The sequence below is a fragment of the Nansenia antarctica genome (assembly GCF_963989245.1).
Source record: "Nansenia antarctica genome assembly, chromosome: 3".
Taxonomy (NCBI): domain Eukaryota; kingdom Metazoa; phylum Chordata; class Actinopteri; order Argentiniformes; family Microstomatidae; genus Nansenia; species Nansenia antarctica.
In genome coordinates, this window is record NC_137688.1 from 59,547,067 (window position 1) to 59,565,888 (window position 18,822).

The 18,822-nt window shown below is 46.4% G+C and overlaps 3 protein-coding genes across 5 annotated transcripts in view; 2 read left to right on the plus strand and 1 right to left on the minus strand.

Moving 5' to 3' along the window:
* bpnt1 (bisphosphate nucleotidase 1) overlaps nt 1-18,822 on the plus strand; it is a 417,747-nt gene that overhangs the window by 34,506 nt on the left and 364,419 nt on the right. The window lies entirely within an intron of this gene.
* On the minus strand, nt 547-4,244 carry rps7 (ribosomal protein S7). Its single transcript, XM_080526485.1, has 7 exons — nt 4,184-4,244; nt 3,352-3,435; nt 3,188-3,259; nt 2,236-2,379; nt 1,688-1,752; nt 1,125-1,275; nt 547-659 (listed from the first exon to the last, which is right to left on the minus strand). Exons 2-7 carry the CDS (start codon nt 3,424-3,426, stop codon nt 582-584), a joined length of 585 nt encoding a protein of 194 aa, XP_080382611.1. The 5' UTR covers nt 3,427-3,435; nt 4,184-4,244; the 3' UTR covers nt 547-581.
* Nucleotides 4,313-7,813, plus strand: rnaseh1 (ribonuclease H1). Of its 3 annotated transcripts, XM_080526483.1 has the most exons (9): nt 4,313-4,394; nt 4,677-4,778; nt 4,905-5,029; nt 5,284-5,472; nt 5,625-5,724; nt 5,808-5,871; nt 6,047-6,131; nt 7,147-7,271; nt 7,450-7,813. In XM_080526483.1, the coding sequence occupies exons 2-9, from the start codon at nt 4,714-4,716 to the stop codon at nt 7,540-7,542; spliced, it is 846 nt and encodes a 281-aa protein (XP_080382609.1). In that variant the 5' UTR covers nt 4,313-4,394; nt 4,677-4,713; the 3' UTR covers nt 7,543-7,813. The 3 variants fall into 3 exon arrangements, with proteins under 3 accessions (XP_080382609.1, XP_080382607.1, XP_080382608.1); XM_080526481.1 differs by having other exon boundaries at nt 4,329-4,778; XM_080526482.1 differs by having other exon boundaries at nt 4,329-4,778; nt 5,808-5,866; nt 6,051-6,131.

An 18,822-nucleotide genomic window follows, 5' to 3' on the forward strand; every position in this document is an offset into this window, starting at 1 on the left:
TCCCCCCCGCCTTTCTGAGTGGGGTTTGCACTGAACTGAACCCTACATTGCACTATATTGTTATTGTTCCATTGCACTGATTTGTCTTGTTATTCACTGTTCTGTCCTGTTAGCACTCATCTCTTATTGTATATTTGTGAAAAAAGAACTTGCAGGCACACACCAAAGCCACAAGTTCCTCTGTGTTTCAACATAATTGGCAATAAATGTTATCTGAATCTGAATAACCTGTGCTTTATGGACAGCCCAAATCAGCTTGTCAATCACTTTTCTGTGTCTTAAGTGCCTCATTTGGGTACATAATGGTGTGGAGTGCAGCGACTAAGGCGTGCAAATAATTGCAATGATAACTGAAAAGCCATCCAGTATATTGTCATGCATTTCCTAAAAACCTTAATTCTAAACAAAACCAGTTGGTTGGCCCATCAGTAGGTGGCAACTCTTGAGGCTATACATAGGTAAGCATGTGTCTAATCAAGCAATACATGTACATCGCTGAAACTATTTTCTCTGATAAGCCCTTCAAGGGAACACACAGGAGAGCAATGAGAGTACACAAATTTATTTTGTCATCTGCAGTTTTACAGTTGGAATTCTGGGAATTCAAAAACGACGTCTTTGCCTGTGAGCTTCTTGTAGACACCGGAGAAGGTCTCAACCTGAAAACAGAGGCACATTGACGCAGGTTAATATAAAACTATTGATAAAAAAAAGGTGGCAACTGATAACAAATATGGTATAAGCATTTCTATAGACATTTGACAGAAGAGATGCTATCCATTTACCAAATCACAAAATATTATACACTGCATGGTTTAGCTCCCCAGAAATATCCCAAAGGGCTCTGGGAAGATGTAGGAATATACAGAACGCCGTCCTCACCAGCACAAGGGCCGGGGACAAAGCTTGCTCTACAACGTCGTGGAACGGGACTGTACGTCACAGCACAATGAAGTGCTACGCTCCCATACGCCACAAGAACAGAGCCATGTGAGAGCAACCTCACCGGATGTCCACGTTGACCACAATTCATAACACAAATGTGTCACGTTCTAACGCTTTGGTCCGCATATTGGGATCTGATGTAATGATCCGACTGGCAACCTCTGCTAAAGGACACTCACTTTGTGTTCAACGTTGTTTTGCTGAGCCTTGTCAAGGTGGACCTTGATGAGCCGACTGCTGTCCAGTTTCACACGAATCCTCTTGCCAACAATCTCACTGGGGAAGACCAGGTCTTCAAGGATGGCATCATGCACAGCAGTCAGAGTACGGCTGGAGAAAATAAATCACAACTTGTATTAGACAGATGAACAAACTGACAATTATTTCCCCCAAAATATCCGTTTCCCCAGTACTCCCACTTCTCAAGACATTGTCCAAACACATTTGTACACTGCATGGTTTAGCTCCCCAGAAATATCCCAAAGGGCTCTGGAAAGATGTAGGAATATACAGAACGCCGTCCTCACCAGCCCGAGGGCCGGGGACAAAGCTTGCTCTACGACGTCGTGGAACGGGACTGTACATCACAGCACAATGAAGTGCTACGCTCCCATACGCCACAAGAACAGAGCCATGTGAGAGCAACCTCACCGGATGTCCACGTCGGGTCCAAACAGTGTGCCATTACAGCAGTTCTAGACACGGTATGTCTAGTACAGACAGGTGTGGTGATAGATCTTACCTTCTGGGACGCTTCTGCTTATTCTTGATGCGGCTTTTCCTGGTTGGTTTGGGCAGGATTCTCCTCTGCAAGTAAAAAAAACCCTTTGGTTAACTTTAGATACATTCAAACAAACTGAAAGAACTGCTAATGATTAGTCATGTACACTGCATGGTTTAGCTCCCCAGAAATATCCCAAAGGGCTCTGGGAAGATGTAGGAATATACAGAACGCCGTCCTCACCAGCACAAGGGCCGGGGACAAAGCTTGCTCTACAACGTCGTGGAACGGGACTGTACGTCACAGCACAAAGTGCTACGCTCCCATACGCCACAAGAACAGAGCCATGTGAGAGCAACCTCACCGGATGTCCACGTTGATATTTAGCAGCCATGAAAGACTAAAATGCCTCTAGATTATGTTCCCCAAACAGACCAATCGACACAGTGGCCAATACTGCATGCATGGCTTTAAGTGAGTGTGACAACAGGGCATGATTTCAATGGCTCAGTCCATGCACACAGCGCAGGCCCTCCAACACATGGAAATTAAGAAAGCCGCATCCATACCTGTGCAACGAAGACAACGTGTTTGCCGCTGAATTTCTTTTCCAGCTCCCTCACGAGCCGCACCTGAATCTTCTGGAAGGATTTCAGCTGGGGCACAGGCACGAAGATGATGATTGCTTTCCTGCTACCACCAACTTCGATTTCCTGAGGGAGATGTAACATTTCAATCACATATTGAGGTGATGTGTCAATGTAACACTGACAGCAACATATGTAGAGGGCATTGGGCTATGCAGTTTGTTGGAGTAAGAAGCTGGCTGAATGAAAATTGTACACTGCATGGTTTAGCTCCCCAGAAATATCCCAGAGGGCTCTGGGAAGATGTAGGAATATACAGAACGCCGTCCTCACCAGCCCGAGGGCCGGGGACTAAGCTTGCTCTACAACGTCGTGGAACGGGACTGTACATCACAGCACATTGAAGTGCTACGCTCCCATACGCCACAAGAACAGAGCCATGTGAGAGCAACCTCACCGGATGTCCACGTTGACCACAATTCATAACACAAATGTCACGTTCTAATGCTTTGGTCCGCATATTGGGATCTGATGTAATGATCTGAATTTTCTTTTTAAAAAATGTGAATACATTTCCTCGTTGTTGAAAATCAATGACACATGGCTAGTCCACTATCACAGCCTGTTTTGTGAGCCTGCTAACAATGTAAAGCAGTGTTATAGTTAACTAAGTAGCAGTGGGGATAACTCACCGAATCCATTGCGTATTTTGGCTTGACTAGCGAGTTTGTGTTGTGATTCTGAACACTGAAACGTAGTTTCATATTTCAAAAGAAAAGTCTGAACATTTTGATTGGTTGCCGATATGTGGACCAAAAGACTAGAACGCGTCACAAACTAGAAACAACTTTAATCACTATTCCACTCCCATCTCAGACCCACACTTAAGTGATGTTCACAGTCAAACTGTGCAGTAGGATGTAGTGTCGGTCACCTTTGCGGCAGTGATGTTCAGCTCCCTCAACTGAGCCTTCAAGTCGGAGTTCATCTCCAGCTCAAGCAGAGCCTATAAAGAACAACACGTTAGTAATGCAATTGACAACCATTGAGTTGAAAAATATATACCGGTAGAGTAATGCAGACTGGTTTTCACCTTACCTGGGAGATCCCAGACTCGAACTCGTCTGGCTTTTCGCCATTCGGCTTCACGATTTTGGCGCTGGTACTGAACATGGCCTACGTCTAAAATGACAGAGACACAAGAACACAACTTTGAGCCACAATTTTCAATAGTCAAAAGTCAATAACTGCTTGTGATGCAGCCAATACGATCATCCATGCTGCCTCCATCACAGCACTTGAGACAGACATGCCATGCCCTCATCATCATCAAGCTAATTGCAATCCCAGAAGACACGCAAAAGCTAAACACGTCGCAACTGGCTACACATATTCCATACACCAAGGGACGTGGTGAACAGGCTGGTTGTAAAAATAAACAATAGACAAATAAAGCAGTCTGCTAGCTGTGAAGTCCCCTCCTAAGCAAATGTAGCTATCTGGCTAGCCTGACATTCAACGGCGGCTCACTTGCTAACTTAGCTAGCTAGCAGCGATAGCAATTTCACATTAGCAAGTACAGTTTAATGGACAAGACTTAGGTAAAAAAGCCAACAGATCACTGCGAAATAGTAAATGGTCATTTTGGGATCAAATGACTCGCCTGTCGCTGTATTTATTGGCAATCCTTACACGCACACATGGGCCTAAACGAATAGGTTGAGTCCTTCCTACCAGATCATTCACGCCAGCTATCCTTGTTGAAACGCTTCATATTATATAGAAAGACAGCCATCCGAAATCAGAAATAGCGTTATCTAAAGCATCAAAGGTCTAACATGGTATATAGTACAAATACCAAAGGATTAAGGGCACATTTCAGACATTTAGACAGAAAAGTCGGGACAGTGTAAAACAATTCAAGACCCACCTCAGTCAACGACGGCCAGGGAAGAGACCGGAACATCGCGAGAGGTCGAGATTAAAACACGTTGTCGTGATGAACCATGGGAACACGGAAATATGTTTTGAAATGCTTGCTTCCTACCAGTAGAGGGCTGTTATTGGTCAAAGCTTCACATGTGTCGCAGGGAAACAATTAAGTAGTTGATACAGTGACGAAAGAGGCAACAGAGAAAGAAGTATGTCTTATATTTCTATTTGACTCGTTATCTAGTTTGTTTGATCAAGTATTGCATTGAGACAGTCAATGGCAACAGCTAGCTAGCAAACTCAGCTGCTAGCTAGCTACTTCTTACAAAGCGTTTGTTGTTGGCTGACTTATCTGCGTATGCTTAACATGTAATGGCAGCTGGCTGATTGTTTTCCTTGTGTTTGAATCAAGACTTCACAATGATAGTTTTCTAGGTAGGTACTGACACCTCTAGATAGTTGCTGATGTTAAGATTGACTGGTCTTTATAGTATAATACGCAGGGCAGTCTGCATTGGCACAGAGGACATGGCGAAAGGTAAAGCCTACTACGCTGTGAGGAAAGGAACCAAACCCGGAGTTTACAAGACGTGGTGAGTTGTGTAGCTACAGTGGTACTGGTAGTAGCATGTGCGTTCAAACACCTTATTATGTGTTACACAGTACTATGTCCCCTTTCTTACTCCCCGGTTTGATGTAGCCATGTGTTTGCTTTTCAGGGACGAATGTAAGGAGCAAGTAGACAAGTTCGCATGTGCAAGTTACAAGAAGTTTGCCACGGAAAAGGATGCCTGGGCTTTTGTCCGAAGCAAAACAGGATTTATAACCCCGGATGTGATGGATGGTAGATATGTTACTTTTGTCCCAAGGGTTGTAGGTATCTGTTCTGTACAGTACACTGCTGACATGAGCATGCATGTGATGCTGTTACACCTCACTGGATCTAGGGATGTTCAGTCTTCTTCATGTCAAAATAATTCAACTAGTGCACAATAGAACTGTATACTGGTGTAGTTGAATGGCTGATATTGCAAACAGCCTCTAACCTGGCATGGCTGATTCAGACCAGTCTTGGTCAAAGATGTTATGATCTTTCAGGAGCAGAGAGCTGTGAGACAACACTCCCTAAAAAGGGACCAGAGGCCCTTGAGTATATTCCAATTGGTCAGAAGAGGAACTATACAGACGTGGATGAAGTGCAACCCGCCAAACGAGTCAAACATTCAGAGGAGGCATCTCAAGACAGCTGCTCATCCTCAGGGAGCGCAGACGGATTCACATACATGGGTAAACATTATCCTCATGTAACTACTGCTGCAATGTGAGCTTCTCTGTCGAAGGCCTAACAATTCTATTGCTGTTAACTGACGTGTTTCTTTTTAGAAGACAAGTTGATGACTAAGTTAGTGTTGGTGACTATTTTGAGGCTGTTCCTCCAGGGGATGCAGTGGTGGTGTACACAGACGGCTGCTGTTCAGGAAATGGAAAAAAGGGGGCGATAGCTGGAATCGGGGTGTACTGGGGACGCAACCATCCTCTGTGAGTGGACCTAGGTGTGTCATGAAACCGAAGTGTGTTGGTCATATATATGTAAGACCTCAAGTTGACATTCTTCTCGATAGAAATGTAGCTGAACCGCTGGAAGGAAGACAGACAAACCAGAGAGCAGAATTGCAGGCAAGTACAGTTAAGTCATTAGGGGGAATCATTTATTTTATAGACTCTCCCATCCATTCTCTATGTCCGCTGCTTTGTTGTTTCCAGTCATCAGTAATGTTTTCTTCTTCGTCTTATTATTTACACAGCACTTCTCCATGATTGTTTTCAATCCTGATTTTTTTTGTTTCTGCATGACACACAGGCAGCCTGTAAAGCCTTGGAACAGGCCAAAGAGAAGAATATCAAGAAGTTGGTTCTCTACACAGACAGCAAGTTTACCATTAATGGTATGTACTACTTAAGAAGTAGTACAAAGTGTTGACACCACACTAACAAGGACATAATGTTGCATGGCTTCATGTGATGCTGCCGATATGATTCAGCAACTGATGTCACCAGGCTTTTGAATGACTTATGTACTGTGTCCTGCGTAAGTAAGGGACAGTGAAACACATTTTCTTCTTTCGGCTCTACACTCAAAACGTTTGGATTTGAAATCAAACAATTATTATTATTAGGTTAAAGTAGATATTCTCAGCTTTTATTTTATGGTATTTTTGTACATCTTGGTTCCCCCATTCAGATATTACACCACCTTTTATGCATAGTCCCCCTATTTCAGGTTACCCAAAAGTAACAGACAGATTTATCAAATGGCCAAATTAAACACTTAGTATTTGGTGGGCAATCCTTTGCATGCAATAACTGCCTGAAGTCTGTGACCTATTGATCCCACCAGATGCTGGGTATCTTCTCTGGTGGTACCAAACCTGTACTGCAGCCATCTTCAGCTGTTCTTTGTTTTTAGGTCTTTTTGTCTAACATTATCATCAGGAAATGAAACGCATGTTCAATTGGATTTAAATCTGAAAATGCACTTAGCTAGTCAAGACCGTTGCACTTTTACACCCTGAACAAGTTGCTATGGCAGTATGTTTTGGGTCTGAGGCATTTGCTTGTACTTGAGCAGACAAGATGTTTCTGTACACCTCCGAATACATTCTGCTACTGCCGTCAGCAGTTACAATCATCAATTAAGGTTGTTGGCGAGTTCTAGCAGCAGCTATACATAACCAAACCTAACACCCCCTGCTGCACCATGTTTCACAGATGAGGTGATATGCTGTAAGGCAACGTATGTCTTTAGGCAGGTCCTTAGCAGTGTTCCTCTTGCAATCATTCTGGTCCTAAAAGCTGTGAATCTCGACTTTAACCAATAGTTTGATTTAAAATCCAAGTGTAAAAGAAGAAAAAATCGCTTCACTGTCCCATTACTTACGCAGGGTACTGTATTTCCTTTAGGCGTCACTAGCTGGGTGAAGAAGTGGAAGCGGAATGGCTGGAAGCTAACCTCTGGTGGGCACGTCATCAACAAAGACGACTTCGAACAACTTGACAAGTTAAATTCGGAGCTAGACGTTGTATGGGTAAATATCAATTATGTTTTACTACGTACAGTATTAATCAAGGCCTTGACATCAGAGATGCTCTACTTATGTCAAGAACCATAGAAGAGGAAGAGGTATTGCTGAAATGTCTCTCTCTCTCTCTCTCTCTCTCTGTAACTCTCTCGCTCCCTTCCTTCTCTGTGTCTTCTCTCTCCAGTTGCACATACCTGGCCATGCTGGGTTCGAAGGGAATGAGATGGCTGACAAGCTGTCCAGAGATGGAGCAGCGAAGCAAAAGCTGAAGAATTGATCTTAATCGGAGCTATTTGTTTTATTTTTTCCTGCAATATCATTTTGTATTACTATGTAATCGGAGTCTGTTCAAGGCAAATATTCGATCGAATTTACGCCGCCTTTCAATTTAGGTTGAAGAATTGATCTTAATCGGAGCTATTTGTTTTATTTTTTCCTGCAATATCATTTTGTATTACTATGTAATCGGAGTCTGTTCAAGGCAAATATTCGATCGAATTTACGCCGCCTTTGTTAATTTGTTTTCATTAATAAAGTCTAAGCTACCTGCACAGTATTTTTAGTTATTGCTTCTGTGTTAATACATTATTTCAGCTTTTACTTGTACCATTTCGTAAGCTTAGAATTATAAGGTTCTATCTCCGTTTAGGGTAGTTCAGAGATATTGAGGGTCAAAGTTTTTGCATTCCATTATGTTTTGTGAGTTGGAACCTTTGTATTTTATGAATTACTAACTCAAAAATGTCAACATTTTAAAAATAACACCACACAGGCATTAATAAACACCTAATCGATCAGATTATGTAAAAAACTAAATTTTGACAAATGGAGATAGAACCTTATAATTCTAACGTCACGATTTAATGAATAACACTTTTGTGTTGCAAAGTGATTCGGTTTTGACAATGCACAGGGGACTGACACAAACTGTAATACGCTCTTCAGACAGTAGGTGGGAGCTCCAGCTCATTTATCAGAGCAGAAATGTGATGGCTCAGAATAGAACTGGACCTGTGAATCACATTCCTCCATCCTCTGTAGAAAGATGTCTCCCATAGAAACCCATTCTCTCTCACATCTATTTCATGTCATGAAACTATTGTTACTTATGAAATTACAGTATACTTCTATAAGCAGTGTATACTAAGAATTGGCGATCACTGGATCAAACGCCCATACATGACCAATTGGGTATCACAACACTACTACGTACCAGTTATCTTTTTCCAAAACGTGATCTGATCTTTGAAATTCCCCATGACATTTAAAGGTGCACTATTCCATCTTCCTCACTACGATAGTCCGCTATGGGTAGATATGTCTCTACAGTGTTCTGTACGTGTCTCCCCCCCCTATTCAGTAAGCTGCTGTCTAGACAGTAGACCTACGTGTGTGAGAAAAATAATGACAGCTCTAGCAGTTGAGAGAGAGAAGAAGACCTGCATGCCCTTTTCCCCTCAATGAGGCTGGTAGTGGTGGCAACCTGAGCACCTAGGACTAAGTGTGCCCATGTCTGACCTTCATTGTTAGCGCTTGGCTAGTGTGGAGAGATGTAACCCAGCCTGGAGGAGACATGTGAGAGATACCGCGGCTGCAGTCAGAGGTCACTCCGAGACGCGGGGAAGAGGGTTCAGAATGTTTCACCCCGACACGGCTGCAGCTCCTCGTTAAGGCTTCATCTCAGCACATTTGCCTCCTCAGCAGATATGCTCAGCCTGCAGCCCTGTGCTCATCTGTTTCATACCCCCACGCCCCCCCCCCCCTATTGGTCTATGGTGTCTAACCAGTTTGAGAGCAGTGGGCATTGTGCTAATCTGATCATACATTACTTTTTAGAAGGTTGACTGCCACCGTGAAATATGGGGTGCAAAAAACACCCAGAGCGCTATGGGAAAATCCTGCTATGAATGAATTGTAATCTGTCGTTGTTGCTTTCTGTGTATGATCAAAAAACAACAACGAGAGGCTTTGCTCTGTGAGAGGCAGAAGTCTGACATGCAGGGGAGCAGTAGACTGAACCCCTCCCGGTCATTACCACACATCTACTAGATGCTGTTCAGACATTGTCAGCAGCAGACTCCTGTCTCGTACATTAGAAGATGCACAGGGAATTATTTCCCAATCCAGCGATCATGTGTTTGTTACTGTGTGGGCCCCCCTTTGTTATAGGACATCAAGGGAAACCACACTTTGTGCAGGCAGAGGCAGTCACAATCATTCACGTTGGCAGACGCTTCTGTGGAGTGAAGTCACCTCCTAACAGACCTGACATCTGTTTCCATGACAGCTGTCTGGATCAGCCTAACTAGCCTTAGAACTAATGCAGCCGTTTGATATGGCAGGGAGGAAAAAGACACACTCTTGTCAGTAATACTCGCTTTGGTATTGTTTGGTTTTTGTGAATCTCAAGAAAACTCAAACAACAAGTTAGTTTTTTGCCGTCTCAGCAGGCCGAGCTAATGGCTTTCAACCTGCTGTCATGATTGGATATTAATTGGAGGTGGAGAAAGAAAGGGGAAGCATGAAGAGAACTGGAGGTAAACAAATCAGAGAAGAGAGAGAGGCTTCATACACGAGGAGAAGAAAGGAGGAGAGAGAAGAACAATGGGCCTGGGCAGAAGAGGAGCTTCAAGCTAAATCATGCTGAGTGTCTCCCCACTGTGCCAAAGGAGGTTACGATATCAGCCTCATTAGAATCCTTCTGTTTACCTCTCCATCTCATTCCCTGTCCCCCCCACCCCTCTTGCCGTTCCTCTCTCTTCCCCTCCCCCCTCCTTTTCTCTCCCAACTCGTGTTTGGCGACAATTCTCTGTCTCCACTCAGCCCTGCCTGTCATCCTGTCTCTCTCTTTGCTATATATCTCTCACCTCCTCCTCCCCTCTGTAGGGTCAGGTGGCGGCGGAGGAGGGTTGGTCAGGAGAGCGGGCGGCTAAGCCAGTGTTGGCACGCTTCGCCGGGAGGAGAGTCGGCGGTGGTGTTTGTGGGCTGTGGCCAGGCCCAGCGTGGCCGCCTCAGAGCACTGACAGCTCACTCGGAGACATGTGCCGCTGCCAGAGGGGGGAGGGGGGGGGCGGCCTACTGTCTGCGCGTGATCCGTGCCCACAGAGGGGGGCACAGCAAGGTGAGAACTGGCACTGCGGTACTCTGCAGCTCCTCCTCTCCTCAAGCCCACCCCTCCCCTAATCACACCTGCTCAGGAACGCTTGGTTGGCTTCGTGCCAAAGCTGTCTTGAGAGACTACAGGTATTAGAAGGATCTGGATGGTTTTCTTGTTTTAGTCTGAGAAATCTATAGAACAGAAGTGAATAAGCCAATTACGTGAAATTAAATGCAAGTATCCACTTTCCAATCAATTCCCACCTGAAAGACAAGAAAGTAGAGTTGATAAGTTCCCTCACTTTACTGATGATTGTCAGGTCCTCATTCTCCTGGCTATGAAAATACTTCAAGAGTGAATGTGGTATATTTTATTTAACACACACACACATGCATGAACTGTATATAGTATGGGCCTGTATTATTTGCTTTTGACTCTGTAAGACATTCTCCTGACAACCTAGCATTTCCTTTTGTCTTAGGGTCATATGCTCAGGATACTGTCCTTATATGGTCATCTGAGGAATTACTTCCTGTGAATCTGCCCTAACCTTTGACCTAGAATTACATTAGCCCAGAATTACATATGTGTGTCTGCCTTTTCACACCTTGATGTATTTGCATACCAAAGGGTATAAAGGTTTTGACCCGCCTCCAGCAATTCCTCTTTTTCACCCCAGCCACAGCAACAGCATCACCTTCACTGTGTTGCTGTAGCAATTTTTCCTGTTTAATAAATAGTCTTAGAATTCAGAAGTTTACTCGTGATCTATTTCAAACTAGTTACTTGAGTTAAGGAACAACATGAACACTGGGGTCCTCGGGAGGTACCTGGTACCCTCAGTGGAGGCTGGTGGAGGTAGAATTCGCTGGACGGCCTCATTGTAGGCCATAGATATGATGTATAGATATGATAGATATGATATCTTTTTAAAAAAATGCCGGTCGAGAGAGGACTCTGGCGTTGCTTGTTCGCCGCCTCTCCGGCCGAAATCTAGGTGTAATTGCAGTGTACAGAGTAGATTGTCCTACAAAGACATTTAGATTTACTAATTAAAAAATGTATTAGACCCCTATACTATCTTTTATGTCTTTTTTTGGTTTCTTTTTATTTTACTACTCGATCTTTTCAGTTTGTAAAGCGTCTTTGATTGTCTAGAAAAGCGCTATATACGTCTAATGTCTTATTATTATTATTATTGTAATACTGTACATGGAATGGAATAAGGAATGGTATCAGGCACCTACTATTTCTCATTCCATTCCATGCGTTCCAATGAGCCTGTCCTCTGCTTGCTACCTCCACTAGCCTCCCCTGAGCTCCAGGTACCTCCTGAGAACCCCACTGTGGTACACTGGGAATGTTTCTCAGCTGTGGTTTTCATCCCACTTCTCGATGAGGAGTCTGAGGAAAGATGTCTGCCAGTGCTACCAGAAGAAGCGTTTTAAAGACCCTCTACAAAGGTTTGTGATGAAAACCTCCAGTGCCAGTGGAGAGACATAGATCAGCCTTGACGTTTTACTGTCCCCTGCTGGTGGCTATAAAAACATCCATGACATGCCACAGGATGAAATGACAATTATGAGAGTCTACTAGATTATATACACAGGCTATCAAGGCAACTATCTTAAGGTGAGTGTAAACAGAATAGAACCTTGAGCGGGGCTTTCATCACAGACAAGCACTTCATCTTGAATGGCGTTTGTCTCTAAAATATTCTGTTCAGAGACATTTATTCTGACAAGATTATTGAAATAATGAGCGTTTCGGACGGGGACATCAACGTTCATTTGCCGTTCTTAGAATTTACATGGAACATGGAATTAGTGTTAAGTGATATAGACCTAGTGTCGCCGTATTCTTGTCTTTTAATCTGACTCTTTTGTTTTGTGTTATTCTTGATGAAATGTCATTGTGTAGAAGGCAGCCGTCAAATACTGCCTTGGAAGGGAAATGGACTGCCAGCAACAATGTAGACTTAAAACACTGATGAAGAGAGTATAACTCTTATAAAGTATAACTTTCTCTTTCTCCCTGTGTGTGTGTGTGTGTGTGTGTGTCCCTTTGTCTCTTTACATTTCCATGTGTGCACAGAGTTCAATGATCCATTTTCTATTTTCCCTGTGATAATGGAACAAATGATTTGTGTTGTTGTTGTTGTTGTTGTTGTCGTCATTGTTGTCTGGGCCGTGATGTGGAGGAGAACATACAGTAAGTGGAGGAAAGCCACAGTAGGGCATCACTAATGACCATATGATCTGTGATCCTGCCCAGTCTCGACTGCTATCAGCAGCGTGTCTGGGAACAGCCATTTATCAGTGGATCAGCTGATGATGAGCTGGCCCACACTCCTGTGCTCTACCCTTGACCACGGTCCTGCAGTTCTCAGCTCAGCGTTCTGGGCTTTCCAGGGAGAGGGGGAATGAGGGAGAGGGAGAAATAGACAGAGGGGGGAGAGAGAGAGTGAAAGAGGATGAGGTGGGGGGACAAATGGTCCCATTAAAGCCAGCAGCTGCTTGCTCGCCCGCGAGCCGGTCCAGTCAGCCCTCCCGTCCGTAATGATGCCAAGGTCAGACGGGCCGCGCCGCGCCGATGCAGTGCCATCCATCACCCACCAGGGCTCTAATTATGCAGCAGATTCCTAACCAAGCGTGAGATGTCATTACGCAGATGGGAGCTCCTCTCTCTGGCCATGCTGTGACGTGTGCGTGTGTGTGTGTGTGTGTGTGTGTGTGTGTGTGTGTGTGCATGTGTGTGTGCGTGGGCGTGGGCGTGGGCGTGTGTGTGTGTGTGTGTGTGTGTGTGAGTGTGTGTGTGTGTGTGTGTGTGCGTGTGTGTGTGTGCATGTGTGTGTGTCTGTGTGTGTGTGTGTGTGTGTGTGAGACAGGGGAGGAGGACAGGGCTGTTACCCAGCTCTCAGCGGAACCAGTGCCTCTGAATTGTCATTAGACGAGGCAATGTAGCTCGAAATAGCAAAACAAAAAGCTACAGCTCTCTGAACATACTGATTCAGTCTTTCTGTACTGCACTACTCCAAGCTGATGTGGACAAGCTTAGCCAGACCAGGAGAGCATCAAAATGATTCTGTCATAATCCCATTTTTACAAGGCTCGTATTTTCTCTCTTTATCTCACGGTAACACCTTTTTTTTCAGCAACTGAAAAAAACCCGTTCTGCTCTGAAAGCATCACGTTGAATTAAACATAAACATCTTTACGTTGTTTCTCCCCACCAGCAGAGCGAAGAAAGTGATTTAATTGCTGCTATCAGCTTTTGAACCTAGGTTACCGTCCCGCCCATGGCTCTCCCTCGGCAGCACCAAGAGCACAGTTTAATCGTAATGAGAGGAGCATTCAGGGTATAAACTGCAGGGTGCAGGAGCCCGCTGAGAAGCACTGTGTTCGGAAGGGGAGAAGTGAGAGGAAGGAGATGGAAAAAGAGAGGGAGAAGACAGAGGAAAGCAAAGATGTGAGCGAAAGACGAGAGTGAGGGGGGATATGAGGGAGGCAGCGTGAGAGGAAGAGAAAGGAGCGTGTGAAGAAGTGAGATAAATCGGAGAGAGATGGCAGAGAAAAAACGAGAGAGAGAGAGTAGAGGAGAAAGAGTGAGACAAGTGAGAGAGGAGAGAATAGAATGAGAGCAATACCAAAATAAAACAAAGACAAAGAAAGGAGGAGAGGAAGGAGAAAATGAGTGCCAGGAAAAAAGCAAGCTGTTGCCAAAGACAAGATGAGGTGAGAAGAGAGACTAGTGCAGGGGGAAGTGAGAGGAGAGGGAGGAATGTGTGAGGATGGAGAGGAGAGAATAGGTCATAGGGGAGAAGACTGTGGCTGAGAGAAAGGTGGTGTTGATAGGGGAGGTCAAAAGGAGAGGAGAGGCCTGTTTGTCAGACGAATGGTAGCAGCAATATACTAGAGGCTACACCCACTCTCCGTTACTCTGAGAGCTGCTCCAGTGCCCCCTGCCAGAGAAACCCAGTCAAAGCCCCAAAGCATGCTCTCTCTCACTCTCTCTCTCTCTCTCTCTCTCACTCTCTCTCTCTCTCTCTCTCTCTCTCTCTCTCTCTCTCTCTCACTCTCTCTCTCTCTCTCTCTCACTCTCTCTCATCGGCTCCCAGCAAAACCCCAGAACACTGTTCACCACCATCAACCGTCTACTCCGCCCCCGACGCCCCCCACCCCCCTGGTGCTCCCGACCTCTGCTCCAAATTCCTGGACGTTTTCCACTCAAAGGTTGACTCCATCCACCAGCAGCTCCTGGCACCAGCCCCTCCCGCTCCTCCTGCACCCCAGCCACACGATGACGCCGCCCCAGCGCCGTGCCCCCCCCCAATGCTGCTTCTCCTCCTTCTCTCCACCTGCTCACTGGACCCCATGCCCACAGCCCTGGTCAAGGACTGCTTACCCACCCTCTGCCCCTACATGGTGGACTTTATTAATACCTCCCTGCTATCTGGCATAGTCCCCACCAGCTTCAAAACTGCCTCAGTCACCCCCATCCTCAAGAAACCTGGTCTGGACCCTGATGACCTCCACAACCCCCGGCCGATCTCCAACCTTCCCTTCCTGAGTAGAACCCTGGAAAGAGCAGCCGCCGGCCAATTCCATCAGTACATGTCCAACCATGAGCTCTATGAGCCATACAATCTGGTTTCAGATCACACCACAGCACGGAAACCGCCCTCATTCAAATCATCAATGATCTCCTCATTGCTGCTGACTCGAGCCGTTTCAGTATCCTTATTCTCCTGGACCTCTCTGCGGCCTTCGACACTGTCTCCCATACCATCCTCCTCAACCGCCTCTCCACCCACCTGGGTGTCACTGGTACAGCCCTCTCCTGGTTCAAATCATACCTTTCAAACAGGGAACAGTTTGTCTCCATCAACGGCTCAAGTTCCCCCCCAGCCCCAGTCAACCAAGGCGTCCCCCAAGGCTCTGTACTCAGACCCCTCCTCTTCACCATTTACATGCTCCCCCTCGGCCAGATCCTCCGTCATCACGGCCTCAACTTCCACTGCTATGCTGACGATATCCAAATCTATCTCAGCTCCACCCCATCCTCTCTCTCAGCACCCAAGGCGCTGCTCCGGAAGGTTGGTGACTTCATCCTTGAGGTCGACGGCTGCTCCATCTCCCCATCCTCCGAAGTCCGAAACCTGGGCGTCAACCTGGACTCCACCCTCTCCTTCCAGTCCCACATAATATCTGTCACAAAATCCGCCTTTTTTCACCTCAGAAACATCGCCAGACTACGATCTTCCCTCACTGACTCCGTGGCCGAAACCCTCATCCACGCCTTCGTCACCTCCCGTCTGGACTATTGCAATGGAGTCCTGTTCGGGGTTCCCAGCAAAGCCCTGGACAGGCTCCAGTATGTGCAGAACTCAGCTGCCAGGGTCCTCACCCACACCAAGCCCTGGCAGCACATCACCCCCACCCTCATTCACCTCCACTGGCTTCCGGTCAAGTCCTGCATCACTTACAAAATCCTCCTCCTCACCTACAAATCCCTCCACGCCTGCGCCACCCAGTACCTCACTGACCTTCTCTGTCAACACATCCCTTCCCGGAACCTGTGGTCCTCAGACATGGGTCTGCTCTCCACCCCCCGCACCAACCTACGGACCTTCGGGGGCAGAGCTTTCAGTGTGGCAGCTCCCACCCTCTGGAACTCTCTCCCCACAGCGATCCGGAATGCCCCTACCTTGGACACTTTTAAATCAGCCCTCAAAACCCACCTGTTCTCTAAGGCCTTTGGCCTCTAGTCTAGTTTGTCACTCTCGTTGTCTTTGTTTCTTTGCTTTGTTTTTCTGTTCTGTCTGTCTGACTGTCTGTCTGACTGTCTGTCTATGAAATCTGTTAAGCGTCCTTGAGTTTGAGAAAGGCGCTATATAAATCTAAGATATTATTATTATTATTATCTCTCAATCTCTCTCACTCTCTCTCTCTCTCTCTCTCTCTCACGCGCACACTCTCTCTCTCACTCCATAACACACACACACACACACACACACATTCTCGTACATGGGGGTATGCTGGGGGGGGGGGTAACATCAAGGAAGGTGACATTATTAGGAAAGCTGGTTCTGTCCTCGGTGTCACCCTGGACACAGTGGAGGAGGTGGCCAATAGGGGGATGAGGGCCAAACTCCTGGCCATCATGGACAATCCCTACTATTCCCTACATGACACTGTGGCAGAACAGAGAAGCTCCTTTAGCAACAGACTACTACAAACACGTTGCACTAAGGAACGCTATAGGAGATATTTTCTGCCTGCCGCAATAAGTCTGTACAACTCCTACTCCGGCTGGCTCGATCAGGGTGATCAGAGTCAAGCTCGGGGATGTTAAATAGCTCCTACGCCCGCTTCGAGAGCAACAGCATCAACATCAACCTGCCTGAGAGGGCGGGCGCGTGCACCACAGTCAGCACAGTCAGCGCGCCGGCCATCACCGAGGCAGCCATGTGCAGAGAGCTCAGGTGTGCCGCAAAGTCCGCAAAGTGCCTCGGCCAGACGGTGTCCAACGGTACGCGCCGCGCCTGGCTGCTGTGCTGACGCACCTTCTCAACCTCTCCCTCTCCAGTTCCCTCCTGCTTCAAGTCAGCCATCATTGTCCCTGTGTGCCGAAAAAGAACAAGGTAACTTGCCTAAATGGCTATCGCCCTGTCACTCACATTTCGCAAGCGAGCAAATGCTGTGAGAAGCTGGTCAAGGGGCTGGTCTGTGACTCGCTATCACCCGATCTGGACCCCCACCGGTTTGCCTATCGGCAAAAGAAGACCCACTGACGACGCCTGTTACGTGCCACGTCCTGTTGTGTTGTGTTACTTTTGTATTTCCCTCTGTGTCTCCTCCTCTCACTCATTCAATGCAGGTGTCAGTAGTGAATATGGGATACGTTTCTTTGATCTCATGGTATACCGTGACAGGTATATATACTGTGACAGGTATAACTGACACAGACCCCATGCAATTATTTAAGCAGCTTGACAGGAGGGAATTCCCTCAGCTAAACATGACGTCATAAACATAGGGGACTTCCCCCTACTTCCTCAACAGACAGCTGCTCAACAACTGGCCATTAGAGCAATAAAATGTATCAAAGGTCAAAGATCAAAAGATCAAAGAAATATGAGATCAAAGAAACGTATCCCATATTCACTACTGGTGTCCGTCCAACCATTGGCCTGTCGTCATATCCATCGTCATTTGCGCATCAGCCGTTTGTCCGCCTGGTTTAAAAAAGCCCGCCTGGCCTCTGTTTGGGAGCCTTTGTTTTCGTTGTGTTTGATGTTTATTTGAAAGTCCTGTGGTTGTGTTTGCTTGGCTCATAGTTTAATCTATACTCGGTATAGTGTTTTTGTTGTAAGTTTCTACGAACAGGCCCAGAGGGGATAGGTAAGATACCCATGGGTCTACACTTCAACACGTAGAAACTTGGCAAACCAAACCACAGGCAAACCGACCACCCTTGCCTAGCATTCTGCTCGCTAATGTCCAGTCCTTGGAAAACGAGTTGGATGACATCAGAGCAAGAATTGCTTTTCAGAGGGACATCAGGGACTGTAACATCCTTTGCTTCACTGAGTCCTGGCTGTCCCCCTCTGTTCCGGATCACTCTGTCACACCGGCAGATCACTTCTACACCGTTCGCATGAACAGATTGGAGGAATCCGGTAAATCCAAAGGTGGAGGTGTTTGTTTTATGATCAACAATAAGTGGTGTGACCCGAAGAACCTCACTGTTCTCTCCCGGGCCTGTTCACCCCAGCTGGAACATCTGTCCATCATGAGTCGCCCACACTACCTGTCCACCACGGCTGTCTACATGCCCCCACAAGCCAACAAAGACACTGCCGTAGCCGAGCTACAGGAGGTGATAAACGGACATCAACATCGCCATCCGGGAGCTGCCTTTATCGTCCTTGGGGATTTTAACCAGGCTAACCTCTCCCGGGGCTTGCCGGAATTTAAACAGCACATTCGCTTCCCCACGCGCGGAGGGAATACCCTGGACCACTGCTACACGCCGTTTAAGGACAGCTATAAGGCTATTTCCATGCCAGCTTTCGGCAAATCGGACCACGTCGCCATCTTTCTACTACCAAAATATAAACAGAGGATACAGAGAGATGCTCCGGTGACGAAAGAGGTCAATCGCTGGACCGACCAATCGGAAGCCCCGCTGCAGGACGCGCTTGGGAACGCAGATTGGGAGATGTTCCGCGAGAACTCGGCTGATGTCAGTGAGTTTACAGAAGTAGTGGGGAGTTATATCTCCCTACTTACCGACGAGATCATTCACACTGTCAAAATAAAAGTCTTCCCAAACCAAAAACCTTGGGTCGATAGATCTGTGCGGGCAGCAATAACAGCACGCACTGCCTCCTATAATGCAGGTCTCATATCGGGAGACATGACAGGTTATAAAGCGGCAGCTTATGGTCTGAGGAGG